Source organism: Babylonia areolata, chromosome 5, assembly GCF_041734735.1.
Source record: "Babylonia areolata isolate BAREFJ2019XMU chromosome 5, ASM4173473v1, whole genome shotgun sequence".
NCBI lineage: Eukaryota > Metazoa > Mollusca > Gastropoda > Neogastropoda > Buccinidae > Babylonia > Babylonia areolata.
This window is the reverse complement of record NC_134880.1, coordinates 13,611,815-13,637,127: the sequence shown is the minus strand read 5'-3', so window position 1 is coordinate 13,637,127 and position 25,313 is coordinate 13,611,815. Positions and strand designations below refer to the sequence as shown.

The 25,313-nt window shown below is 40.8% G+C and overlaps 1 protein-coding gene across 3 annotated transcripts; it reads left to right on the top strand.

The window, feature by feature from the left end:
- On the top strand, positions 1 to 25,313 carry LOC143281950 (WD repeat-containing protein 41-like). Of its 3 annotated transcripts, none has more exons than XM_076587267.1 (14): positions 1 to 35; positions 2,922 to 3,034; positions 3,486 to 3,534; positions 4,113 to 4,241; positions 5,199 to 5,261; positions 7,584 to 7,698; positions 9,621 to 9,683; positions 12,473 to 12,586; positions 15,056 to 15,210; positions 16,381 to 16,511; positions 17,402 to 17,530; positions 18,964 to 19,051; positions 20,523 to 20,591; positions 22,879 to 25,313. In XM_076587267.1, the coding sequence occupies exons 1-14, from the start codon at positions 33 to 35 to the stop codon at positions 22,951 to 22,953; spliced, it is 1,296 nt and encodes a 431-aa protein (XP_076443382.1). In that variant the 5' UTR covers positions 1 to 32; the 3' UTR covers positions 22,954 to 25,313. The 3 variants fall into 3 exon arrangements, with proteins under 3 accessions (XP_076443382.1, XP_076443381.1, XP_076443383.1); XM_076587266.1 differs by lacking the exon at positions 1 to 35 and adding an exon at positions 829 to 1,011; XM_076587268.1 differs by lacking the exons at positions 1 to 35; positions 20,523 to 20,591; positions 22,879 to 25,313 and adding exons at positions 829 to 1,011; positions 18,287 to 18,365 and having other exon boundaries at positions 18,964 to 19,041.

Below are 25,313 nucleotides of genomic sequence, written 5' to 3'. Positions count from 1 at the left end.
ATACTGATGAATCTCCAGTCAGTCGACTAAAAATGGTGATTAGATCATAGAACCCCTTTGGTAATTGATACTATTATAGACATAAATGTAAGACTGTTGAACGGCTGTGAAAATATTAGCCTATATTATTGTGATTACAGCAAGGGCGTCAAGGGCTTTTGTAGTCACCACTGATTGCATACAATCATTCTAAGTAGTGTATTCTTTCATAGGATTTGAACATATACACCAATACTGACACCGTGGCGTTAAACGATTCTAATTCCTACGTAAGTGTTCAGTGTATGAGAAAATTTCCAAATACGAATGATTAATTCCAAAGGAGTTGAAGTCCGCAACTTCAAAAGAGTAAAAAATGACGCAATCTTGAACTTTTTTTTTTTAACTGAAGGCGAGAGGGTACATATATGTATATACATATATAAGGCGAGAGTGGATTGTATATATATATATATATATATATATAATCCCCTCTCGCCTTAGATCTCTCTCTCTCTCTCTGTAGATAGATATATATATATATAATATACATACACAAACCCCTTTCGCCGTTAAAAAAAAAAAAAAAAAAAAGAGAGAGAGAGAGTAGGCCTAATTGATGCAAACTTGAACTTTTTTTTTTTCGCGAAAGGGTTATATGTATATATATATATATGTATATACCCTCACGCCTAAAAAAAAAAAAAAAAAAAAAAAAAAAGTTCAAGGTGCTTCATTTACTCTTTTGAGGTTGTGATTACGGACTTCAAAATGGAAAGTCCGTGAGTTGTGGTGCTTCATCGACCTGTGCAGTTGTTCCCCTTCTTTCGTTTGACGTCATTTTGGGAACTCCCACAGAACGATGGCTGTCGAAGCAGACGTGCACAGTTTGTTTTGGTGAACAGTTGTACTAGACAGCAGTGCAGGCTTTGGTGTGCGCTCACAGGTGTACGCGGAACTGAAATAATGTCGATGCTGCAACGCATTTTTGGTTCATCTCCCAGGGAAAAGGATCGAAGTGGAGAGACACAGGTCGTCTGGTCTGCAGTGCAGTCCATCATGATCATATGATCATTCATGTTGCTTTTTCAACTAAATTTAAATGCTCACGAGCTTTTTAGAGTGTTCTTGTGCTTCCATGCATGCATGCATGCGCGCGTGCGCACACGTGTGTGTGTGTGTGTGTGTGTGTGTGTGTGTTCTCAACAGTGGATAGATATATTACAAATCTGTGTGGAGAAAATTATTTAAAAATAACGCACACTCACACACACACACACATTTGACATGCACACACACATAACCCACACATGCATACTTGTGTGCATATATATTTCGATGCACATGCACACAAATAACCCAAACAAATGACTTGATTTTTAACTCACTCCATGCCAAGAGTTTTTGCCCTTGCCAATCCCTGAAAACCCAGGGTTTGTATAGGATGGGGAAAAAATTGTAAAAAAAACAAATAAACACCCAGACAATTGATATTTAGTATATGTATGCAAGGAATGTTGTTCCATATGTGTGCAAAAAATCAAAGTATTTACTCACCGTCTTGATGTTGATCGCGGTATCCATATTTAGTGTATTTTTTAGCATTTTTGCACCCATCAGAAAGGTACACCAACATGTTCCACATCACATTCTAACACTATTTGAGGAACTGAAGACCTAGTGCATGCAATGAAGTATGAACAGGTGGTGAAGAAAGTTGAAATTCACTGATACAAGAAAAAATATTGTCTCTACATAATGAAAATCAAAGAACAAAGAAAAAAACTCAACCGGCTGGGTGTTGACTGGCCAGTCAGCTGACAAACCTGGTATGCCAGTGATGGGATGTGCAAGAGGGAAAAAGGAAAAATTGTCAGTCCAATCACTGGTGAAAACACTTGCAAAATCGTCCATTTCCTCAGTGGTTTCGTCGTCTGTGTCTGTCTCATCTGCTGGCACATGTTCCTCACTTTCCTCTCCATTGTAAACACTCTCTTCAGTGGCCGAATCTGTTTCTAGTTCATCGGGATCTGGTTCAAATTAACTGTCCGAAGAATCAACATTATCTCCTTCGACATCAGAGCCTTCAGTTTGGATCATTTCCAAAGCATCTTCGACGCTGAGTAACATTTCACCTCTCCGACCGTGTCGAACACTTCGCCGTGACGCCATCTTGTCAAACAACTTACAAAGCTGACAGGGGGCACGCTTTGTTATCAAGTGCGGTTGAGCTTATCGCGACACACACGCAGCGTGTGTGAATGAAAAGCTGACCAGAGGTGACGTAAGATATCACATCTGCTTTTGATTTTCGCATCCGACGCGTCACTCCGACAGCACGACTTTTTAAAATCCAAGTCCGCATATGCGGACATTGGCATCCAACGCTTTCTCCGACGATGTCCGCATATGCGGACAATGGCAGCGAGTGAGTTAAATGTCTGTTCTGGCCGTGGTGTCTGAAACATGCAACAAAGAAGACATTTTGATAGTTACAGTTGCCTGATTGTGCAGCTTGTAAACAAATCTTACGTTTAGCCATCTCATCAACTGTTGGCAAATAATGGACACTGCGTATGTTTTTTTTAACAAGTGCATGTGTGCAACTGTGTGTGTCCATGAGAAAATGTTACTTTATGGAGATGTTTAAAAAACAAGAGAAAAAGGAAGATTGTTTGACAGAGATCATGTTTCAACTTCAAAACAATATACAGTGTATAGGGGAGATGTGTGTGTGTGTGTGTGTAAGTGTGTGTGTGTGTGTGTGTGTGTGTGTGTGTGAAAATCATTTTGAGTATGTACTTAGTTTGTGTCTGTTGCTGATGCTAATCCAGCATTGTGTTTTTGTCCATGTCAGTAACATAACTGACATCAGAACACAAAAGAAAACAATGACAGAACAGAAACAAGAGCAGTAATGGCAGTGGGATGGAATGCTGCAGGTGTGGGCCAGCACTGTGGAGCCAGGACAACCTCACAACCCCTATAATGAACTACTGTTACTTCAGCATCACTCAGATATTGTACGCCTGCTGCTCAAAATTGATGACAGAAGGTAAACTGAGTGTCTTGGTCTGAGAACTTTTGACATTTTGTGGATTCTATGCAGTGTTAGTAAAGACAATGTATTTGAATTCATTTATTTCATTATGTTAATTGAAGGCAGTATATTACAAATTTATTCATTATTTGACTATTTTCTGGGTCAATACCAGATGTCAGAGAGATGTTGGTATGGGAAGCAAATTATCACGAATGATTCATTTGTTATTCTGCATGCATCTTTGTGAGAGGGAATGATATAAATCTTCTTTTTTTTTTAATTCACAATTTTAGTTTTGTTCATGTTCTTGGTACGACTGAAGAGAACAGGTTTAAAAATTGTATGTTTTGCTTTTGGTCATCAGCAAAATGGTTAGATATTCATATGAAAGATTTCTTTTTGTTTATGATTCTATGGGTTTTATCTGTGAAGTATTCTGCAGTCAGTATTTGTTGGTTTGCAGGTTTGTGTCAGCTGGTGATGACAACAAAGCAGTCATTTGGGAAGTACAGGTAAGATCTCCATTCTTAAGAGTGACACATCAGATTTATTTAACAACAGCACACACACACACACACACACACACACACACACACACACACACACACACACACACACACACACACAGAGTTTAAAAAAAAAAGTTCTGTCTTCACACTTCTTGTACTTTTTATCTAATAAAAAAGCTGCACTCCCCCTCCCACATGGAATGTACAAGTAAACAAAAGCATGTGCTGCCCCCCTCCCAGAAAGTATGATCTGATATATATTTGCCTTCTTTTTCTTCTGTGTTTGTGGATTGAAACTCCCATGTTCACTTCTTTGTTCAAGCTGGCTTTTATTTATGTATGACAGATTTTGCCCCCACCATTCAGAGGCAGTGTGTTGCATTTTGTTGTGATCAGTAAACATTGTTGGATTATTTTCTTTATTGATATCTTAAAATTTCCATCAAATGAATTGATCATAAAATGTGGAGCTAAGTCTTTTCATGCACAAAATGCAAATGGGTTTGTCTTTGGCATTGATGATGCACATTTTCAGTATTTAATGATGTCCTTTTAAAGAATGTTTTGTTTTATGTTTTCAGTACGGGAGAAAACTGGCAACACTGGTTGGTCACTCACACCCTATCACCAGCCTGCTGTTATTAGAACCACGGAAAGATTCTGTGGAGGATTACTTCCTTCTGACGGGATCATCCGACAAACAGATAAAGGTGTGCTGGTGAACAACTCTGGATGTTTTCAACAAATTTTATATTACTGTTGATGTTACATAGTGCCACTTGACAGACTGTTTACTCTTCAGGTAACTGAAACTGAAACTGAAAAGACTGCAGTTTTAAACACCTCAGATGAATTTGACCTTTGTGCTGTATTTTATTGTATAGCTATATTTTATTGCATTGTATTTGTATTTGTTTGTATTTGTATTTCTTTTTATCACAACATATTTCTGTGTGTGAAATTCGGGCTGCCTCTCCCCAGGGAGAGCGTGTCGCTACACTACAGCGCCACCCTTTTTTTTGTATTTTTTCCTGCATGCAGTTTTATTTGTTTTTCCTATCGATGTGGATTTTTCTACAGAATTTTGCCAGGAACAACCCTTTTGTTGCCGTGGGTTCTTTTACAGGCGCTAAGTGCATGCTGCACACAGGACCTCGGTTTATCGTCTCATCCGAATGACTAGCGTCCAGACCACCACTCAAGGTCTAGTGGAGGGGGAGAAAATATCGGTGGCTGAACCGTGATTCGAACCAGCGCGCTCAGATTCTCTCGCTTCCTAGGCGGACGTGTTACCTCTAGGCCATCACTCCACATTGTAGTATATTACTGGGTATTTTTTTGTCACAACAGATTTGTCTTCATGAAATTGAGGTTGCTGTCCCTGGAGAGAGCATGACGTCACAGTGGTGTGTCGTCTATATATTTGTGAAACTGGGATAAAGGTGACTTGCGAGTCATGTATTACAGACAGTTGTTAAATGTATGAAAATTGTGAAGCTGTGAAGACCATGTTGACATAGTTGTGATGAACTGTTAATTATGAAGTGAGAGCCCATGATATATATATATATATATATATAGAGAGAGAGAGAGAGAAATACATAGATATATACAGATTGATATATCTATAAATAGTGATGCTTGATTATTGTTGACTGTCACTGCAGGTGTGGAACATAGAGACGGGACACTGTCAGCTGACACTGACACAGCATGGCAGCTCAGTCAGGGTAAGCCCACAGTCCCTTCTCAGTACGTACCTTGTCTGTACAGCCCTTTACCTTTGGTGAGGCTGGAATGTGGTTAACTTCTTGCATCTTTTGGTTCATGCATCCATGCCTACACAAATTGTTATCTTACCTCTCTCCACCCACTGGGCCCTGATCGAGGCCCTATTGTTTACAACTGTTTGAAGGAGACTGATCTGGGCTTTATGAAGTTCTGAATTTTTGGAGTGGCACCTAAATTGAATATTGACATTACAAGCTTAAGATAATTATAACTGACCTTTCCACTCTCCACTGATACCAATATATGCAGAGTATGTTGTTTTACTTGCGAGAAGGAGAGTAATTCTTTAGGTGACTGGTTCACATGAACAGGATGTGTCAACAGTGGCGACTGACCCAGTTTTTTCCTAGTCAACAGGCAGACAACTGTATCAGGGCTGGATAACATTCTGAAATCAAACTCATTATGCATTCCGGGATGCATATACGGCTCATCAGTATGTGCAAATTTCAAACCATATTTGTGGACACTTTCATCGTCTCTCTGGAAAACAGCATTAAAAAAAAAATATAGGAAGGAAGTTTTACTTTTTTGCCCCAAACTAACTCATTGTGTAACTGATCAGTTTTAAAAATTTAATTTCATAACTTATTAAAATATTTGTTTTTTTGGTGATTATTTTTTTCTAACCCATATAAATGGGCTGTCTGTGGGGAAAGTCAGGGGAGTGAACTGGCAGTAATAAGTGAGTTAACCATTGTTTTGGTGGTTTGTGTGTGTGTGTGTGTGTGTGTGTGTGTGTGTGTGTGTGTTGTCCATGAGGAGAAGTTATTTTGTTTCATAACTAACACAAAAAAAACACCCCAAAATCGTGATGATGAAATTTCCAGTAATGCATATTGAATATAGTGCGCTTAACCAGTAGAGTGCCCGTAAGACGTCAGCTGACGTCCTACAAAAAGTATGGCCATAGTGCCTATAAGATGTCCACTGACGTCCTGCGTATGTTATGATTTTTCCTTCACTGGAGTTTGATTCAATTCACTTAAACAGACTCTGAACAGTTAGTTTGGTGTGTCTGGATTATAAGAATACTAAAAAAAAAAATATACATCAGGTGGAAGACCCCTTTTGACTTGATAATAATTTGCTAACTGACCACATGATATGTGCGTGGAAAAGGGGGTTGCATCATGTGCAAAAAAAGGCACTGAAAACTGTGTCCAGTAAAGCAAATAGTCACAGTCAGCAGATTTACACAATTCTGAAAGCTCTGCTTGTGATTATGGACATCTTTCGCACTGGAGAAGGATCTCTCTTGTCTGATGATTGGTTTGAAAACGAAGGTGATTGACAATGACAGCGATGAAACTGACAGCCCATTTGATGGTAATTCAGTCCGTCCATCCAGTGAGACAGCGTTTTTGAACAACTGGCTATGACTGACAGAATATGTGCAGCGAGCGTTGGAAGAAGGGGAGGAGAGGGAGAGGAGTGATGTAAGACGATTGGTCGAATGCCAGCCAGAGGTCATCAAGGGGGCATGGCTTTTGGGAAGAGTGTACTCATTTCAACGCAGACTGTAGGAAATCGACAACCACCAATACTCCACAATTTTCACGAAACGCAGGGTTGAACCTTCACTGGATGTGAAACACGTGCTTTTTGTTTTTAATGCTTTTTTTTTTCGCTGAATCAGCTGGATGACTTGTTTAGAGAGGTGGTAAGCCGGATGCACAGCAGACACTTTAATCAGCCCACAAGCAATTTGAAAGGAGTGAATATCATCAAAGAACTTCACCCTCTCACTAGCAAACGTTCTTTGCTATCGTAAAGCTTGCCAGCTCAGTTTCTGGGACCGTGATTGACCTTTTACGTTGACTTTACCCACCTTTGTCATTGTTGGGACAGTGATTTGCTTACATATCTGCACGATCTGTGATTGTTTTTATAAACTTATGGTCTGTTTTAATTTCTTCTACAGGTATAATCTGACAATAGGTATGCTATTTCTAGCTGTATTTTGTTTCTTTTCTTTATAGATGTCATTATGCAGAGGTGGAAATAGAATTTTTTTTGTTGCACAAAAATTATCTTGACTTTACATGCCTGAACAGTTATCTAAACCTGATTGGGAAAAAAGCCCAGAAGTAGAATCTACGCTCACACACACACAAATGCGCGCGCGCACACACACACACACATACACACACACACACACACACACACACACACATACACACACACACACAGTAACTTACTCATTCACTCACACACTGTTCCTTCCCCAGTGAAGTGAAGGGCAGACTGAATTGTTGCAGTGTCTCGTTTCCCTGATGGATGGACAGCTGTTCTGTTCCGGAGGAGAACACATTTCTGTGTGGAACCAGAGTGGGGCTCTGCTCAACACATTCTGCAGGAAGTCAGAAGAAGAAGGTTAGGAAAATGAGGAGGAGTGTGTGTGTTTCCGGGCGTATTTCTGTTTATGTGCATTCAAGGTTGTTTGTGCATGTGTGTGTGCGTGCGTGCGTGTGTGTGTGTGTGGTGTGTGTGTGTGTGTGTGTGTGTGCATGCGTGCATGCACATGTATGTGTGTGTGTGTGCATGCGTGCACATGTGTGTGTGTGTGAGAGAGACTGACTTCAGAACTAGAGGAAATTGGTGACATTTATTTCACCCCTTGATTACTGCTGATGAGTGTGCTTTTCAGTGTCACCTTGCTAAGATGAGATTGAACTGAACCGTCATGTTGTCTGTTATTGTCCTTCCTCTTGGGATTGCATTGCTCAGTAAAATCAGTTACACCATTTAAAAGTACACAGGAAGTTATAAGTGCATCACACTGAAGCAGGGTTGAGCAGTCAAGGGTTAACTTAAAATGTATTGACAGATGCTGACTTCTGTATAATTGCTCAAACCACCATTCTTCAGACGCACATGAACACCTGGATTTTAATCTATATGTATCTTCTTTTGTTTGTAAAAGGCGCATAGCTGTGTAGATGTTTTTTTAAGGATTGTGTGTGTGTATGGGTGTGGGTGTGTGCATGTGTGTGTGTGTATGTGTGTGTGTGAGGAGAACTCTGTGCATGTGTTAGTGCACATGTGTGTATTTATGTGTGTGTGTGTGCGTCATAGGATATGTAGGAATGTGTGCACCAGTTGGTGTGTATGTGTGTTGGGGTTGGGTGTGTGTGTGTGTATGTCTGTGGTGTGGGTATTGTGTGAGCTACAGAATATAGGAATGTGCATGTGTGTGTGTGTGTGTGCGTGTGTGCGTGCTGTGGATGCAACAATGCGCAGGAATGTGCTTGTGTGTGTGCCAAGGAAGCTGCGATATGTAGGAATATGTGTGTGTGTCTGTGTGAGTGTGTGTGTGGATTATGTGGGAGATGTGCAATGGTGTGTGTGTGTGTGTGTATTTTCATGTGTTGGTGCTTGTGTGCTTATATATGTTTAGTGTTGGGCCTGTGCACAGTTGTTTGTGCTTTCATATCTGTGAGACTGCATATTGGCTGCATATCTATTGTGCATGTGTGTTTTTGTGTGTGTGTGTATGTATTTTATTTTCCCTCCTTCATTTTGTTTTAGTCTCCCTCAAGGCCTGACTGAGTGTGTTGGGTTACTCTGCTGGTCAGGCATCTGCCCAGCAGATGTGGTGTAGTGTAGATTGATTCGTCCAAATGCAGTAACGCCTCCTTGAGTAACTGAACTGAACTGAACTGAGCTGAGGGTATTCAGAAATCTGTCTAAATTTATGACTTGTACAGTTTTTGACTCACTTGTGTAAACAAAGTGAGTCTATGTTTTAACCCGGTGTTCGGTTGTCTGTGTCTGTGTGTCTCTGTGTCTGTGTGTCCGTTGTAAACTTTAACATTGACATTTTCTCTGCAAATACTTTGTCAGTTGACACCAAATTAGGCATAAAAATAGGAAAAATTCAGTTCTTTCCAGTCATCTTGTTTAAAACAATATTGCACCTCTGGGATGGACACACACACAAAAAAAAACACAAAAAAAATGAAGCCTAATTATATGCAAACTGCTTTTACTGTTATATTTATATTTTTTGTATTCTCTAAACTTGGCACTTTGATCTGATATTCTAACAACAACAAGAGCAGTCAGTAATATCATTTTTTGTTCAAACAGGAACTTCTTTTGCTAAGCATGGAAGTTTTATTTAGTTTGCAAACGTTTTGGTGCAGATAGTAAAAAAGGGAAATTACTCTGTAATTAATGCTAGGGGACTTAATTTGCCACAAGTGAGTCTTGAAGGCCTTGCCTCTCATGTTTATTTTGTCGCTGAAAATAAGTACTATGTGAAATGAGTGCTGATGCGATTGATGTGTTGACAGACATCTGTCTGATGATCGCCATCACAAATTACCGACTGGTCACTGCTGCTGACAAAGACTTGGGTGAGTAGGGATGGTTGTTGTGAAGATGACATTTTTTTGTATTTTGTATTTCTTTTTATCACAACAGATTTCTCTGTGTGAAATTCGGGCTGCTCTCCCCAGGGAGAGCGCGTCGCTATACTACAGCGCCACCCTTTTTTTTTTTTTTTTGTATTTTTCCTGCGTGCAGTTTTATTTGTTTTTCCTATTGACGTGGATTTTTCTACAGAATTTTGTCAGGAACAACCCTTTTGTTGCCGTGGGTTCTTTTACGTGCGCTAAGTGCGTGGTGCACATGGGACCTCGGTTTATCGTCTCATCTGAATGACTAGTGTCCAGACCACCACTCAAGGTCTAGTGGAGGGGGAGAAAATATTGGCGGCTGAGCCGTGATTCAAACCAGCACGCTCAGATTCTCTCACTTCCTAGGCGGACGCGTTACCTCTAGGCCATCACTCCACTATGACATGTATGACACACAGCAACCAAGACAGATGCACATAGCATACCCTGTATGTAACTTTCGCATGAATGTGTGTGTATTTGTACATTCACTCACACACATGTGTGTACACATGTGGAGCGATGTCCTAGAGGTAACGCGTCCACCTAGGAAGTGAGAGAATCTGAGTGTGCTGGTTCAAATCACGGCTCAGCTGCCGATATTTTCTCCCCCTCCACTAGTCAATGAGTGGTGGTCTGGACGCTAGTCATTCAGATGAGACGATAAACCGAGGTCCTGTGTGCAGCATGCACTTAACGCACGTAAAAGAACCCAAGGCAACAAAAGGGTTGTTCCTTGCAAAATTCTGGAGAAAAATCCACTTCGATAGGAAAAACAGATAAAACTGCACACAGGAAAAAATATTAAAAAAATAAGTGGCGCTGTAGTATAGTGACGCGCTCTCCCTGGGGAGAGCAGCCCGAATTTCACACAGAGAAATCTGTTGTGATAAAAAGAAATACAAGTACAAATACAAATACATGTAGACTGAAGAATCATAGTTGCACACACACCCACATGGGCGTACATGCAGACACAAGGTACACGAACATACACATGTGCACACTCACACATGCCCACACACCGTGTAAAAACACTTATAGTGAATAGACGTTAAACTGAAGAAAACATGCCCACACACGGGTAAGAAATGTGGATCCACAGAATACAGAAATGGAACGGACTGCTTGAAAAGGAATATTTTTAGCTTTGTTTCAAAGGGCTGTGACTGACTGAAAAAGGCGGTGAATTGTAGGTCTGTACAGCTGAATAAGCAAAAGCTTTCCCGCTGATGTGTGAATCATGTGGATAGTCTGGAAGTTATATGTGGTGCACACTTGATGTGAAGTTGTGGTATGGATGTTGTAACATTTTGATACGGTATGACAGTGTACAACACAACACAACACAGTGCAATGCAGTGCAGCACAGTGCAATGCAGTATAGTATTACATGACACAGTACAGCACAGCTCAACACAACATAATGAAATATTATATGATACAACACAAGACAGAATAAAACAGTGCAACATTGTGCAGTAAAGAACAATACTATCAGATACCGTGGTGAGTGTCGCAGACTGATGGATGGATGGGTGTACCAATACTACAGGTGTCTGTATCTCTCAGGCCTGGTATATGTTGGGATATATTATGAAAGGAAGTGTAGAGTACAGTGACTGAGTCATGTAGTCCCAATCCTAAAATTGACCTTAGCAGCAGCAGCAGCAGCAACTTCATCATTCATCATCATTATAGAAAAAATATGCCAGATTCTATGTGGACTGCTAGCACTTTGACTACAGTGGACAAATCTGGGTGTGGCTGTATGAGGGGTTCTTGGAATGTGCAGTATGGGGGCAATGCACTGATATTGTGCAGATAATTAGGCAGCAAAAAAGGGAAAAAAAACAGACCCCCCCCCCTCACCCTGCAATCTTTGGCCAAATAAACTTGAAGTTATTCCTTGAAAAGAGTTCAGAATCGTGCTGCTTCATTCATTGATTAGAATGTATCTCCTAAATCGTCTTACACTCAGTTAGTTATCAGCATTCAAAAGAAACAGGTGCATATATATAATATATATAATACATACACTCAGCGTATATCACAGATTGACATAGGCGTACAGTTGGGCCAACAGCAAAGTGGGAGCTGTATGATCATTGGTTTCTCCATTGCAAAGGGAAGTCATTAACAGCTTTGTCTTTTGTGAAGTACTATGACTCTCCAACTAGGAGGTGAGATTGCACTGCCTTTTAGTGCTGCAGTCTTGGGGGCTAGTCAGCCTTTGGGAACCATCCCAGTGCTGACCACCCTAAAACCTTCTTGGCCGAGAGAGTGGGGATGTAACTTGGGCAAGACACTCTCCACTATAATCAAATTCTAGCCCAGATAGTCGTGACAGCAGTTGCCTTCTCTGCTGTTCTGATGGTCATAGTCAGACACAACTATCATTCATGCATACAATTCATTATATTTAGTATAATATAATATATAACATATACTGTGATGCTTTGATTACAAAATGATATGTATATGCATGCAATATCCCTTGTGACCCTGGTACACTTGGTAATAAAGACATATTCTATTCTATGTTTGTGTGGGGAGTGATGGTGTGTGCGTGTTGTGGGGACTGGGGGGGGGGGGGGGGTGTATGTGGCTGGGGTGGGGCGGAGGGTGTATATGCATGGTTGGGGTTGGGTGGAGAGTGTATGTGCATGTATATGGGGGAGGAGGAGTGGGGAGAAATGGTGCATGTAAGTGTGAGATCAGAGAAAGTGATGCTCTGTTCCTTTCAGTGGTGTACTCCATCATCTCCAAGCTGACTAAAGGGGTAGACAGCAAGGAGATCATCAAGGTGCGTCGTCTGCCGTCGCACAGGGAGGTCATCCACAGCCTGGTCCTCATTTCAGGTCAGCAGGCACAGAACACATTGTTTTTTGTTTGCTTTTTACTTTTTATCCTTTGTCTGTCTATACTTCTCTGTCCTTTGCCTTTCTATACTTCTCTGTCCTTTGTCTTTCTATACTTCTCTGTCCTTTGTCTTTTATTCACTGTTGTTGTTCTCATTATTGTTTCCCTTCATCATGCTTGTCAAACAATTGGTCACAAGAAAAAAGAAATAGAAAGAAGATAAAGCTGAAAATGTCAATGATGCCAGTGATGATGGTGGTGATGATTGCTGTTATGATAAATCTTAGTGCTTTAATTCATCTTGTCCTTTTAACTCACTCAGTACGGCCAGTCCTCTCTTCTCCTCTACACAGACCCCTCGGATGTCCAGTGGGTGTCTGAATGACCCAACCTTTAGCTTCCGTCGTCAGAATTGTGGTTTTCTTTGTCAACATTTACCTCTTCAGTATAAGAGCCTTCTGATTGCAATATTTTGATGATGGTAATTGGGGTGAAACGCTGTTAACGTCGTCTCTTTCGCCGTTCGTATTGAGAGAGTTAAGCTCATAACATTCTCTGAGGTACAGATGAAGTGTATGTATTGAGCAGTGACATTTTGTTTTCTTTTGCAACATCATAGCCTGTGTATGGCCAGTGTCTGTCTTCTTTTTTTTTTCATTTTTTTTTTCATGTTATTCTATTGTGATGTGTTGTATCAGTGTTATGTAGCACTGTTTTCACAGGTTGTCCAAAATTGGATGAATAAAAACATTTTGTGTTGAAAAGAATTTAAAAAGGAACCAAGCATAACACTCTGGTCGGTGCCAGTGTACAGTGATGCTGACTGCATGCTTGTTCTCGTGTCTGGTGACTTGTCATGGTTTTCCTGCCGGTGGTCTTTTTATCTAGTCATTTTTTGCTGTTCTTTCACATGAAGACTTGCATTACGTGATATCAGTATCAGTAGCTCAAGGAGGCGTCACTGTGTTCAGTCAAATCCATATACTGCTACACCACATCTGCCAAGCAGATGCCTGACCAGCAGTGTAACCCAACGCGCTTAGTCAGGCCTCGAAAAAAAAAAGAAAAAAGTAAAAAAAATGCTACTACACATAATAATATTTAATTATGTGATAATTATTGATATTATGTGATAATAAATACGTTATGTGATAACGTATTGTTAGTTTCCCTGTCAGAGGATGTGCCTGGTGTCATGTCATCATTTTGATAAGTATTTCTTCTAGCAGTCAGTTCCCATGAGTGACAACCTGTCTGAGAACTGTGAGAGTCTTATTCAGTCAGTCCCTATATTTGTTGACTTACACAGTAGTGTTCTAACTTCTGTTGTCAGTTTACTAAATCTGACAACTTCTGTGACAGTCTGTATGCCAGTTGTCTTCTTTTGTTTCTGCCCCGGTTCTGTTCCTGTTTCTGTCAACTGTAATCTGTTGTTTTTTTTCTTTTCTTTTAACTATTCTGTTCTTTTCTAACATTTTTGTTTATGATTTATTTTTTCCTGATGTATGTCAGATAGCTTTATCATTCTGACCCTTTTCCTGATAATTGTTGATACTTGTTTTATGTTGTTCTTCTTCTTTGTTCGTGGGCTGCAACTCCCACGTTCACTCGTATATACACGAGTGGGCTTTTACGTGTATGACCGTTTTTACCCCGCCATGTAGGCAGCCATACTCTGCTTTCGGGGGTGTGCATGCTGGGTATGTACTTGTTTTCATAACCCACCAAACGCTGACATGGATTACAGGATCTTTAACGTGCATATTTGATCTTTTGCTTGCGTATACACACGAAGGGGGTTCAGGCACTAGCAGGTCTGCACATATCTTGACCTGGGAGATTGGAAAAATGTCCACCCTTTACCCACCAGGTGCCGTCACCGAGATTCGAACCCGGGACCATCAGATTGAAAGTCTAACGCTTTAACCACTCGGCTGTTGCACCCGTCGTTTTATGTTGATTTTAGGACTTGTTTCTTCTGGATATTCTCTGTCCTTGATGCTTTCACAGTTAGTCTCCCTTGTCAGTTCTGTTCATAGGAGACAGTCTTGATTCATCTTTGTATTGTATTACTTTCTGTCACAACATATTTCTCAAAGTGAAATTCAGGCTGCTCTTTCTGATGAATATGCATGCATCGCGACAGTCTATAAGTGTACTTGTATTTCTTTCTAAGTGGGTTTTTCTACAGAAATTTGCCAGGGACAATCTTTTTGTTGCCATTAATTCATTTATGTGGACAAAATGCATGCTGCACACAAGACATCGGTTTATCATCTCACCTAAAAGACTAGCATCCTGACCACCACTCAAGGTCTAGTGCAGGGGGAAGTAAAAATCCTGGTCTGTTTATGGGATTCAAACTCATGCATACTCTATTTCCTGGTCAGGCACATTGCCACTGGATCACTCAACCCACACTTTTTCTCATACTTACTGTGTCCATGACTGGGTGGTGTGTCCAACAGACTCGTGTTTTGGCAGCGGTTCCATTGACGGCACCATCATTCTGTGGTCAGCACACACCCTGCTGCCTGCCAAACAGTTCAACACAGTGTCAGAGTACCAAGGGGTCCTCAAGGGTTTTCCCTACAGTGTCCAGTCCCTCTTCTGTGTGCAAGAGGTATTCACCGTCATTTTTGACTCACTTGTGTAAACAAAGTGAGTCTATGTTTTAACCCGGTGTTCGGTTGTGTGTGTGTGTCCGTGTGTCTGTGTGTCTGTGTGTCCATGGTAAACTTTAACATTGACATTTTCTCTGCAAATACTTTGTCAGTTGACACCAAATTTGGCATAAAAATAGGAAAAATTCAGTTCTTTCCAGTCATCTTGTTTAAAACAATATTGCACCTCTGGGATGGGCACAAAAAAATAAAAAAGAAGCCTAATTATATGCAAACTGCATTTACTGTTATATTTATATTTTTTGTATTCTCTAAACTTTGCACTTTGACCTCTTATTCTGACACAACAACAAGAGGAGTCATTATTATCATTTTTTGTTCAAACAAAAATTTGCTAAGCATGGAATTTTTATTTATTTTGCAACCGTTTTGGTGCAGATAGTAAAAAAGGGAAATTACTCTGTAATTAATGCTAGGGGACTTAATTTATCACAAGTGAGTCTTGAAGGCCTTGCCTCTCTTGTTTGTTGATTCATTTTTTTTTGCTGCCCCATTATCAGCATTATCGGCATTATCATCACATTGCTCATTCCCAGTGCCCCTTACACAGCCACACTGGCGTTCGTCTGTTGCTGTCCCAGCACCGACAGTCCACAGGGGGCTATAGATGTTAGGTCACCAGGAGGTCACACACCAGTCACCGTCTTTGTCCTGTCCTTGTTGATTCAGTCATGCGTTGGTGTGTGTTTGAGACTGGAGGTCTCTGCACATGTATACTTTATGGGTTTGTTTTAGTTTTTCATCCAGTTTTAATCAGATTAGATGATAGTAACTGGTTGTGGCCAGAACATAAACTCTCTTAAACAATCAAATCAATCTTTGAAGTCAGAGTTTAGGGTCTCAACAGTCAGAATGTCATTTTTTTTATGGTGATGTGCTTCACTTAGCCATTTTTTCTTGTCCGTGATTCCTTTTGTTGGAATAAGCTGATTTAACTCTTCCAATAATTAAAAAAACAAAACAAACCCCAAACAACATTAAATTTATTTTTCATAAAAGCATTTTTATATGGTAGCTGAAGAGTTGCTGCAGGTTGAAGCACCATTCAAACAGCATGTGTGTACTAATGTAAGTGTGTGTGTGTGTGTGTGTGTGTTTGTGTGTGTCAGAGGTACCTGTTTGCAGCCATAGGAACAGGGTTCTGTGTGTTTGACGTGTCGCCTGGCAAGGAGCGCCTGTTGGTGAAGAAACTGGAAGCTCACTATTCCAAAATTAGACATCTGGGATTTGCTTGTGAAGGGTACGCTTGAATGTCAGTGTGTATGTGTGTTTGATGTGCAGGTGATGAATGAGTGCTTAAATGTGTTGGATGGGAAGAGAAATAAAGAGCATATATGTTTATGTCTGCCTGTGCCTGTGAACGTTTTGAATTATGTTTTTAATTCATTATTAATGCACACACAAGAGAAGATGAAAAATAAAAAGAAAGGTCATCAGGGTAATTCATACAGCAGGAACAATGCAGATCTTCAGGAGGCATACAAGAGTTACAATGTCAGCATCAGGACATAATCACACATACAAGGTGGAATCAAGCACAGGTACAATTCCTTTGGATAACTTTGTACAAATAATGTAGGAAAAAGAAAAGAAAAGAAAATTCGCAAGTTGTGCCCATCATGTTTTTAGTGTGGATACTTCGTTCATGGGCTGCGACTCCCACATTCATGTGCATACACAAGTGGGATTTTACATGTTTGACCATTTTAACCCCGCCATGTAGAGCAGTCATACTCGGCTTTCTGGAGGGTACATGCAGGGTATGTTCTTGTTTCCATAACCCACCGAATGCTGACATGGATTACAGAATCTTTAACATGCGTATTTGATTTTCTGCATGGGTATGCACATGAAGGGGGTTCAGACACTAGCAGGTCTGCACATCTGTTGACCTGGGAGATCAGAAAAATCTCCACCCTTTACCCACGAGATGCTGTGACTGGGATTCGAACCCAGGGCTCAGATTGAAAGTCCAACACCTGAACCACTTGGCTGTTGCACCCGTCAGTGTGGATACAATTTTCTATGGAAATCAGAGTGTGTGCTTACAAATTGTGCCCAACAAGTTTTTACTGTGGATACCATTTTCTATGGAGTTCATAGTGTATGTTTGTGAACATGACTCCACAGTGTGTACCTGGTCACCTGCTCAGAGGATGGCTCCATCCGCATCTGGGGCCGCCCCCCAGTGGATGTGGATGATGGGGAGGGGAAGGAACTGCTGACCATGTCTCCCATGGAACGCTTCACTGGAATGAGGTCAGGGACATGTCTATAACTCAAACTGTTGATTTTGCTATTTTGGGGGTTTTTTTTTGGGGGGGTGTGGGGTGTGGGGGGGGGGGGGGTTGTTGTTGGTGACATCATTTCTGTCCCTATAATCCATTGATTGCTGAACCATGGTGAAATTAGATATGTATGGCATGAGTTGCAGATACTATTTTTTGTTCATTTTTCAAGGATGTTTACTGAACAAAAGTAAAGTGATTCCAAGAGAAGAAATCCAAATAAAGAACAGTGACTGACATACTGACCTGTGAACTCTTGTCTGATCTTAGTGAGGTGACAACCCTTCACTGACATCCTGACCTGTAATCTGTCTTATCTCAGTGAGGTGACAGCTCTTCACTGACATCCTGACCTGTAATCTGTCTTATCTCAGTGAGACGACAGCCCTTCACTGACATCCTGACCTGTAATCTGTCTTATCTCAGTGAGGCGACAGCTCTTCACTAACATCCTGACATGCAATTTGTCTTATCTCAGTAAGGTGACAGCCCTTCACTGACAAGCAATTTTGCCAGTGGCAGTCAGGGGGACTGAGATAAGCCAGCATTTCCTCTTTCTAGGCTCTATGGGCTTCAACTCATCCTCGTTTTTAAGGGTGGTCACTTGCATATGCGTTTAGGCCTACAAGTACTATTTTCAGAGTGTTTTCATGTGTGTGACCAGACTGTGGCATGATTTGTGTGATCACCAGTATACACATGTTGATCTGCAAACATATGACAGAAGGTTTCAGGCTGCAGCAGATCTGTACACATTACATAGGAACCATCAAGTGATGCCAGAATTTGAACCCAGCACCTTCCAGGTGGGACTCCAGTGCACTGACTTGCAAGTCCTTGAAAGCAAGTGACATGATTTAAAAAGAGAAGCATGCAGGGGAGACAATAACGTCACTGATTCAGTTGTGTCTGGCATGGGACAAAGACTGATACATTGAACGAATATCTACTGTTCTACTGATATAATTCTTGATGTGGAATGATTGATATTCAGAAGAATGTTTTGCTGTAACTTCCCAGTGTTTGATATTATACTTTATCTATAAAGCTTTGTTTGAATAAAAAATGTTGGAAAAAAAAAGAATGAAACATTGTTCAGTCATTTATGGTGAGCGCACGCTCACACACACACACACACACACACACACATTCGAACACATACAAACACACACACACTCAAACACACACACACACACACACACACACACACACACACACACACACACACACACACACACACCACACACACACACACACACACACACACACACACACATTGCGGATAGACGTTATACTGAAGAACACACACAGACGCACAAACATGAACACGCACAAGTATTTATGCCTCAGCATGCCAAAACATAATCAGAAAGTACAAGGAAATCATGACGTGTGTGTTTGCAGTGAGTCAGAATTACGTCACATCAACGAAGACAGGGTGTGGTCTCCTCACCTTCTGGGAGAGTGCCTGGGACATGCTGGGTCTGTCCAGGTCAGTCAGTCATCTGTGTGACTTTTTTTTTTTTTTTTTTTTTTTTTCAAAGTCAAAATTTCGTTTTCAAATGGCTCATTGAATAAGCAAGAACTGCTATTCACATCAAGGTATCTATATAGTGTAATAGAGTACACTTGCATGTATGTCTTATATACTTACATTTTGTATTTTGTATTTTGTTTTTCTTTTTATCACAACAGATTTCTGTGTGTGAAATTCGGGCTGCTCTCCCCAGGGAGAGCGCGTCACTACGCTACAGTGCCACCCCTTTTTTTTTTTTGGTATTTTTTCTTGTGTGCAGTTTGATTTGTTTTTCCTATCGAAGTGGATCTTTCTACAGAATTTTGCCAGGAACAACACTTTTGTTGTCGTGGGTTCTTTTACGTGCGCTAAGTGCATGCTGCACATGGGACCTCGGTTTATCCCCGTCTCATCCGAATGACTAGCGTCCAGACCACCACTAAAAGTCTAGTGGAGAGGGAGAAAATATCGGCGGCTGAGCCGTGATTTGAACCAGCACGCTCAGATTCTCTCGCTTCCTAGGCGGACGCGTTACCTCTAGGCCATCACTCCACATACATAAGCAGTTGTTCACGTGAAAATCTGACACTCACCCCATCACACACTTATATATTCTGTCATATAACACAAGTATACTTCCAATACACAAATATAAAAAGTAATGTTTTCTTCAGCCCTCAGAGCTCTGTAGCTGCTAATAGTTTGCCTGAAAAGTCTACTCTCATGTGCAAGTTCTGCAGTCTTTTGTGTCACATGACTTATTTTCTTAACTGAACATGCATGGTTTTTGCTTTTTTCTGACTTTGAATGTACACAGTTATGGTTGCAGCTTTTATGAGTATTTAAAAATTGTTTTGACTCACATTGTTGGAAATATTTTTACCAGCACAGTCAATGACTGAAGGGATGTAAGACTGAATTAATTGTGTGTGAAGTGGGAGTGATTTTATTCAGATTTCTTTCCTTGTCAGTAGTCAGAAAATGAGCAGTATTGGATTGATGTCAGTAGTTTATATTGCAAGAATAGAAATAATGAATCAGAAGTTTGTAGAGGCTAAGGGCACTAAGACCTGTAAACTTACCCACATATATGAAAGAATCCTTGTAAAGTGTATTTTTGTGCGATCTGTGTATCTTAGTGGTTTATCGCCCGATAGAAGCTGCAGAGAGAAATGCTGACATTGACAAGTGTGTTGACAAGACTGCTTTATTTGTGCTTCTTTTGTTTTTTGTTCTTTTTTTTTCTCTCTCTATTTTCTTCAAAGTAAAAAAAAACCCAACCTATTCCATCACTGTGATCTGAAAATCTGGGTACTGAGTACTTATTGGTTTGAACAGTTGTAACGGTCTTGTGAAATATTCTGTATTGAGGGAAAAGAACCTAAACAGCAAGGGGGGGAAGAATGTGTGCTGGAAGCCGTAATGCCTGCTTTTGTTTTGATTGCAGAGTTTCCTGGACTATGACCATGAGGGTCTGGTGTCCTGTGGTGCTGATGGTGTCGTCATTGTGTGGAAGGTGAGCACGGGCGTGGTGGGGGGCGGTGGAAGTTGGGGTGGTGGTGGTGGTTGTGCTCAGAATCAGAGAATGGGAGTGGGTGAGGTTTACATGTGTTAATGGAGTAGTGGGGCAGTTGTTTAGGTATTGGGACAAGGGTAAAGGTCTTTTTTTTTTTTTTTTTTTTTTTAAGGAGTTATTTTATTGTGGGAGAGTATAGCTATCTTTCAGTCAGTTCAGTTTCAGTTTCGAGGAGGTGTCAAAGTGTGATGACTAATCCAGACATCGATTCTGCTTTAAAAAAAAGAAAAAAAGAACATAAATAACTTTGCATAAACCTTTCATGCTGATCAAGCCTTGAGAGCCTATTTTAGCTTTGTGAGACATAAACATAAAATCAAATAAATTGAAAAAGACAAAATCAGCAATAAAGTGATTAATGATGATAATAATAAAGGGACATTTGGTATGCTCGATATAATGAAACAAAAGCCCTGGGCGTTTACAATGAAAAATACAATGGTAAGAGGTAGACTAAAAGAATCTTGGTAAAAGTCGACTTACGTGGGATAAAAGAGGCAATGTATCAAGCCACAGGCTTTTCTTCAGGCAAAAAAAAAATACAATGACGTATGTATATTTAAAACACATGAATACACCAGCATGCACAAATCCTCCCGCTCCATCTGCAACCCACAAACCCATGCCCACTCCACACAGGATGCACACACACACACACACACACACACATAATTACATAGAAATATAGTAAGGTAAATGATACGGAATGCATGTAGGGGATACATGTAGCAGATACATGTAGGGAATACATGTAGGGGATACATGTAGGGGATACATGTAGGGAATACATGTAGGGGATACAAGTAGGGAATACAAGTAGGGGATACATGTAGGGGATACAAGTAGGGGATACATGTAGGGGATACATGCAGGGAATATGTGTAGGAGATACATGTAAGGGATACATGTAGGGGATACATGCAGGGGATACACACAGGGGATACACACAGGGGATACATGTAGGGAATACATGCAGGAGGGAATACATAAGGGAATGTGTGCATGGAATACATGTAGGGAATATATTCAGGGGATACATGCAGGGAATACATGTAGGGGATACATGCAGGGAATACATGTAGGGAATACATGTAGGGGATACATGCAGGGAATACATGTAGGGGATACATGCAGGGAATACATGTAGGGAATACATGTAGGGGATACATGCAGGGAATACATGTAGGGAATGCATGTAGGGGATACATGCAGGAATACATGTAGGGAATACATGCAGGAGGGAATACATGCAGGGAATGCATGCAGGGAATACATGTAGGGGATACATGCAGGGAATACATGTAGGGAATGCATGTAGGGGACACATGCAGGAATACATGTAGGGAATACATGCAGGAGGGAATACATGCAGGGAATGCATGCAGGGAATACACGCCATGTAGGGAATACATGCCATGTAGGGAATACAAGTAGGGGATACATGTAGGGGATACATGTAGGGGATACATGCAGGGAATATGTGTAGGAGATACATGTAAGGGATACATGTAGGGGATACATGCAGGGGATACATGTAGGGGATACACACAGGGGATACATGTAGGGAATACATGCAGGAGGGAATACATGCAGGGAATACATGTAGGGAATACATGCAGAGGATACATGCAGGGAATACATGTACATGTAGGGGATAAATGCGGGGAATACATGCATGCATGCATGCACACAGTCAATCAAGGGAGAGGAATCATTCAGATGCAGCCGAGAGGGGTGGGTATGTCTTTTTTTTTGGTCTTTTTTTTTTTGTTAAAGAATAGAATTTGCATTTTGTATATGTGATAGGGTGAGTTTCATTGGAAGTTGGTCAGATACCAGAGTGGTTTCCTGTTGACCAAGAGAGCTGATATGGTTGAGAGGAAAGAATCAGGAGTGGGGAGTCTTTTTCTGGATTAGTGGCAGACAAAAGAGTTCTGTGTCAACAGAGAGGATGGAATCGAGAGTGGAGACTCCTGTCTCCTTTGTTTTTTGATAAAAGCAAAATCAGTTTTGATCTCAACACAGTCGTGTGTATCTGATTAAAATGTGTGAAAAACAACAAAACTAAAGAGTTTTGGGAATAGTGTGAGCTAATATGGTTCAGCTGTTTATACACACACACACACACACACACACACTCACACTCACACACACACACACATACACGCACACACTAAAGTTTAACCATTCTTCATTTTTCTGATTGTTACATGTGTTTCTTTGACAGAATGCAGAAATGCAGAAAGTGAGACGCAATCAGACAGTGCAAGAGATTCTCCTTAACTGCGATGGCATTGTGTGATGGTGTGGGCAGTTGTGACATCACATTCTCTGTGTCACAGTCTGTTTTTTCTCCATGGACCTTTTATTTTCCATATTTCAATGATGTTGAATGACGATGGGGGTGACGAAGATGCTGCTACGGGGATGTAGATTTGGGACTACATGACAAAGCTGTACTCTCTTGTTATACCCCATCCCTGCATTAACTCACTCCAGACGAATAGTTCTCTTCCTTGCTTTTCCCTACAGACGACCCATTTGTTAGGGTTAGGAAAAAATCACACAAAAAAATACAAAACATAAAGTAACTGAATGAAACTCTGTACTTGACCCACTGACCCCTCTCCTCACATCGTGTGAATGCCCCACCCCCCTCCCTCTTCACTGCTCTCAGAAGCTGAGTCACTATCAGTAACTTCTTGCTGGTCGTTTTCTTCACTGCAGATACTTTATTCAACGTTTTCATCATCCTTGTTGATGTTGAAACCTTCAGTTTGAAGCATTTCAATCACTTAAGCAGCGGTAAAAGCCGCTGTCGTGATCTAGTTTGCTCCAAAATTTCCACTTGTATCGCCTGCTACGCCATTTTCGATACGTATGCAGATTGGCTTGTCATGTGGGGTCTTGAACTCGCTGGCTCGCTATGGAACACGTTCACAATCCCTGGTGTAGCTGCAGTTGTTATGCTACCCCATGGGGAAAATGTGGAAAAAATTTTAATTGTCAAAACCACTAGAGTATTCCATGTCCGGAACGCTACCTTACGTCAGGAACGCTGTAGTGTTCCATCGTCCAGAGTGAGTTAAACAGGCTGAGAGATAGACACCTGTGGTCATGGTCAGGAAGTTTGAGAAACACGCCCAAAGACACGTCCGTTCAGTGGATGGCCCTCAACTGTGTGGATCTAGTTTTTCCGTTTGAGCCCATTGAAAACTCAGATCTGGGTAGGAGCTGGCCACAGGCTGAAAAAAAAAACACCTATGGTTGGGCTTGAAGCCACATCCACCTAGTCATTAGTCCATGACGCTAAACACTTTGCCAAGGAAAGTGGTCTGTGTGATAGTCTGCATGTCATGGTAACACTGTGAATGGGGCGTGATATATTCTGTGGAGCTGTGACTGCAGTTTTTGACGTTCTGTTGTGTGAGTGTCTGTGTGCTAGACTTGTATGAGATGTTCAAGGTCATACTTGATGGAATGCAGTGACTTCCTGAGTGTGTGACTTGAATGAGGTATTTTGGTCATATTCAACAGAATGCAGTTTGTGACTGTTGTGTGAGTGTCTGTGTATACATAGAATTACTTTCTGAGTGTGTAATTTGTGTGGAGGTTTTTTGTCATATACTGTAGAAAACAGTGTGTGACTTTCTCTACAAGTGTGAATTTCTGTGTGTGAGACTTGTATGAGGTATTTTGGCCATATTCTATAAAATACAGTTTGTGACTGTTGTGTTCTGTGTATGAAACTTGTATGAAATATTTATGTTATATTGTGTAGAATGCAGTTTGTGACTTTCTGAGCATGAGTGTGTGTGATATTGTGAGTGAAACATTCCATTCCATTGAACCATGACTGCAGTTTTTCAGATCTCTTTGTGTGAGCGTATGTGTTTGATACGGTATATATGGGACAGTGTGACTGCAGTTTATGACTTTCTGTTTGTGAGTGTGATATTGTATTACATTCTGTAGAACTCTGCTGTTTGTGAGTCTCTATGACAGAGTGTTTGTGTGTGACATTGTGTACTGGATATAATGTTATATTCAGCCGGAGAACTGTAACAAAGTTTGATATTCTGGGTGAGTGAATGTATGTGCATGGGATATGTCACAGGACAATACGAACAATGTGACAGTGTGTGACATTATTTGGAGTTGTAATAACAATTTTTGGCTGTGTCTGATAATAGACCTGTAACAGTCTGTGAAGCTGTGACAACAGTTTGTGACTATTTGTGTAATGTTATACATGTGATGGCGAAACTGTGTAACGATTACAACAGTTTTTGATTGTGTGTGATGTTATACATGTGACAGTGCGTAACATTCTGTGAACTGTGTATCTTTATAAGTGGGTGTGTTAAGGTGGGAGAAAGAGTATGCCAGGGTGAGACAGTGTGTGTGTGTGTGTGTGTGTGTGTGTGTGTGTGTGTGTGATGTACATGTATTGAGGGGGTTCAGACACAGACTATGGAACTGTGAGTGTCAATTCAAATTTGGCAATCAAACACTGCTTTTGAGATCAATTGCTAACATAAAAGGAAGATTCAGGAGAGAGCACATTCATGTTTGTGTGTTGTTTGAGCTTGCAGTTTTACTGTATGAAAGAAACCACTTCAAATACATATTTCATTGAAAGAACCATTAAAAGTAAATGTC

Coding starts and splice junctions, on each gene's coding strand:
- LOC143281950 (XM_076587266.1), top strand. CDS start 946: ATGTCGATGCTGCAACGCATTTTTGGTTCATCTCCCAGGGAAAAGGAT. Junction 3,035..3,485: donor CTCAAAATTGATGACAGAAG/GTAAACTGAGTG, acceptor GTTGGTTTGCAG/GTTTGTGTCAGCTGGTGATG. Junction 12,587..15,055: donor CAGCCTGGTCCTCATTTCAG/GTCAGCAGGCAC, acceptor TGTGTCCAACAG/ACTCGTGTTTTGGCAGCGGT.